The following is a 3,010-nucleotide window of genomic DNA, read 5'->3' as shown; positions in this document are numbered from 1 at the left end:
CCGTTATAGGGAGGTAAAAAGTCCGTTATAGGGAGGTAAAAGTCGTTATAGGAGGTAAAAGTCCGTTATAGGGAGGTAAAAGTTCGTTATAGGGAGGTAAAGTCCGTTATAGGGAGGTAAGATCCGTTATAAAGGGAGGTAAAAGTTCGTTATAGGGAGGTGGGGTCGTTATAGGGAGGTAAAGGTCCGTTATAGGAAGGTAAGGTTCGTTATAGGGAGGGTAAAAGTCCGTTATAGGGAGGTAAAGTCCGTTACAGGGTAAAGTCCGTTATAGGAGGTAAAAGTTGTTATAAGGAGTAAAGGTCTGTTATGAGGAGGTAAAAGTCCGTTATAGGGTAAAGTCCGTTATAGGGAGGTAAAGTTCGTTATAGGAGGTAAAGTCCGTTATAGGGAGAGTAGAAAGTCCGTTATAGGGAGGTAAAAGTCCGTTATAGGGAGGTAAAAGTCCGTTATAGGAGGTAAAAAGTCCGTTATAGGGGTAAAAAGTCCGTTATAGGGAGTAAAGTCCGTTATAAGGAGGTAAGAGATAGGTGAAAAGTACAAGTGGTGACCATAAGACGTTTAGGAAGATCAAGTGGTCTCCTATGGTCTCCTTGGTCTCCTGTGGTTTCCTATGGTCTCCTGTGGTCTCCCTATGGTCTCCTATGGTCTCCCTATGGTCTCCTGTAGTCTCCTATGGTCTCCTGTAGTCTGCTATGGTCTCCTGTGGTCTCCTGTGGTCTCCTATGGTCTCCTGTGGTCTCCTATGGTCTCCTGTAGTCTGCTATGGTCTCTTATGTTGTCTCCTATGGTCTCCTGTGGTCTCCTATGGTCTCCCTATGAGGTCTCCTATGGTCTCCTGTAGTCTGCCTGTATTCTCTTATGGTCTCCTATGGTCTCCTGTGGTGCTCTTGTGGTCTCCTGTGGACTTGTATGGTCTCCTGTGATCTCCTGTTGTCTCCCTATGGTCTCCTGTGGACTCCTGTGGTGTCCTGTGGTCTGGTGTCTCCTATGGTCTCCTGTGGTCTCCTATGGTCTCCTGTGGTCTCCTATGGTCTCCTGTGGTCTCCCTAAGGTCTCCTGTGATCTCCTATGGTCTCCCTATGATCTCCTGTGAACCTCCTGGTCTCCTGTGGTCTACTGGTCTCCTGTGATCGCCTATGGTCTCCTGTGGTCTCCCTATAGGTCTCCTGTAGTCTGCTACTATGGTCTCTTATGGTCTCCTATGGTCTCCTATGGTCTCTGTGGTCTCCTGTGGTCTCCTATGGTCTCTGCTGGTCTGCTATGGTCTCTTATGGTCTCCTATGGTCTCCTGTGGTCTCCTATGGTCTCCTGTAGTCTTTGGTCTCCTGTGGTCTATGGTCTCCTGCTTGATCTCTATGGTCTCCTGTGGTCTCCTGTTGTCTCCCGTTGTCTCCTATGGTCTTGTGTGGTCCACCGTCTCCTGTGGACTTGTATATGGTCTCCTGTGATCTGTTGTCTCCTATGGTCTCCTGTGGTCTCCTATGGTCTCTGTCTCCTCAATTCTCCTGTGGTCTCCTGTAGTCTCCTGTGATCTCCTGTGGTCTCCATGGTCTCCTGTGGTCTCCTGTGGTCTCCTGGTGTCTCCTATGGTCTCTGGTGTCTCCTATGGCCTCCTGGTGTCTCCTGTGGTCTCCTGGTGTCTCCTATGGTCTCCTGTGGTCTCCTGTGGTCTCCTGTTCACTCTCCTATGGTCTTCTGTGATCTCCTATGGTCTCCTATGGTCTCCTGTGGTCTCCTGGTGTCTCTGTGGTCTCCTATGGTCTCCTGGTGTCTCCTATGGTCTCATGTGGTATCCCTATGGTCTCCTGTGGTCTCCTGTGGTCTATGGTCTCCTGTGGTCTCCCTATAGTCTCCTGTGGTCTTTGGTCTCCTATGGTCTCCTGTGGACTCCTATGGTCTCCTGTGGTCTCCTACCAGTCTCCTGTGGTCTCCTGTGGTCTCCTGGTGTCTCCTATGGTCTCCTGTGGTCTCCTCTGTGGTCTCCTATGTCTCCTTACTGAGGAGTACTCCTGGTCTCTCCACTGGCGAACGTTAGTCTGGCAGTGGTTAGCCTATTTGTCGTTAGTTTCATTCCTTCCCACTTTCTTTCCTTCTCCTTCTCTCCCTCCTTCTCTCCTCCTTCTCTCCTCCTTCTCTCCCTCCTTCTCTCCTCCTTCTCCCTCCTTCTCTCCCTCCATCCTCCTTTCTCTCCCTCTCACCCCTCACCTGTAATTACTCTATCTACCTGAAATTACCTAACTATCTAAATTACTCTTCTACCAAATTACAACTATACCTGTAATTACTCTATCTACCTGAAATTACCTAACTATCTACCTGTAATTACTCTATCTACCTGATGCCTAACTATCTACCTGTAATTACTCTATCTACCTGAAATTACCTAACTATCTACCTTAATTACTCTATCTACAAATTACCTAACTATCTACCTGTAATTACTCTATCTGCACTGAAATTACCCTACTATCTACCTGTAATTACTCTATCTACAAACTACAACTATCTACCTGTAATTACTCTATCTACCTGAATTACCCTAACTATCTACCTGTAATTACTCTATCTACCTGAAATTACCTAACTATCTACCTGTACTCCTATCTGAAAGTGCCTAACTATCTACCTGTATTACTCTGTCTCAATACCTAACTATCTGCCTGTATACTCTACCTAACTATCTACCTGTAATTACTCTACACAAGTCCTAACTATCCTGTAATTACTCTATCTACCTGAAATTACCTAACTATCTGCACCATTACTCTATCTACAAGTACTATCTACCTGTAATTACTCTATCTACAAATTACCTAACTATCTACCTGTAATTACTCTATCTACCAAAGTACCTAACTATCTACCTGTAATTACTCATCTACCTGTATTACTCTATCTGACCTTACTAACTATCTATAATTACTCTCTACACTGAAATTACTATATCTACTAGCAATTACTCTATCTACGAAATTACCTAACTATCTACCAAGTACTCTATCTACCT

The 3,010-nt window shown here is 45.4% G+C and overlaps 1 protein-coding gene across 1 annotated transcript; it reads left to right on the top strand.

The window, feature by feature from the left end:
* The first annotated feature begins 861 nt into the window (after positions 1-861).
* On the top strand, positions 862-2,003 carry LOC121866208. Its single transcript, XM_042365813.1, has 3 exons — positions 862-1,013; positions 1,165-1,361; positions 1,525-2,003. The coding sequence occupies exons 1-3, from the start codon at positions 862-864 to the stop codon at positions 2,001-2,003; spliced, it is 828 nt and encodes a 275-aa protein (XP_042221747.1).
* The last annotated feature ends 1,007 nt before the right edge of the window (positions 2,004-3,010 follow it).

The sequence above is a fragment of the Homarus americanus genome, unplaced genomic scaffold, assembly GCF_018991925.1.
Source record: "Homarus americanus isolate GMGI-L3 unplaced genomic scaffold, GMGI_Hamer_2.0 scaffold37774, whole genome shotgun sequence".
NCBI lineage: Eukaryota > Metazoa > Arthropoda > Malacostraca > Decapoda > Nephropidae > Homarus > Homarus americanus.
The sequence above is the reverse complement of the archived record's forward strand: the minus strand, read 5'-3'. Positions and strand labels throughout refer to the sequence as shown.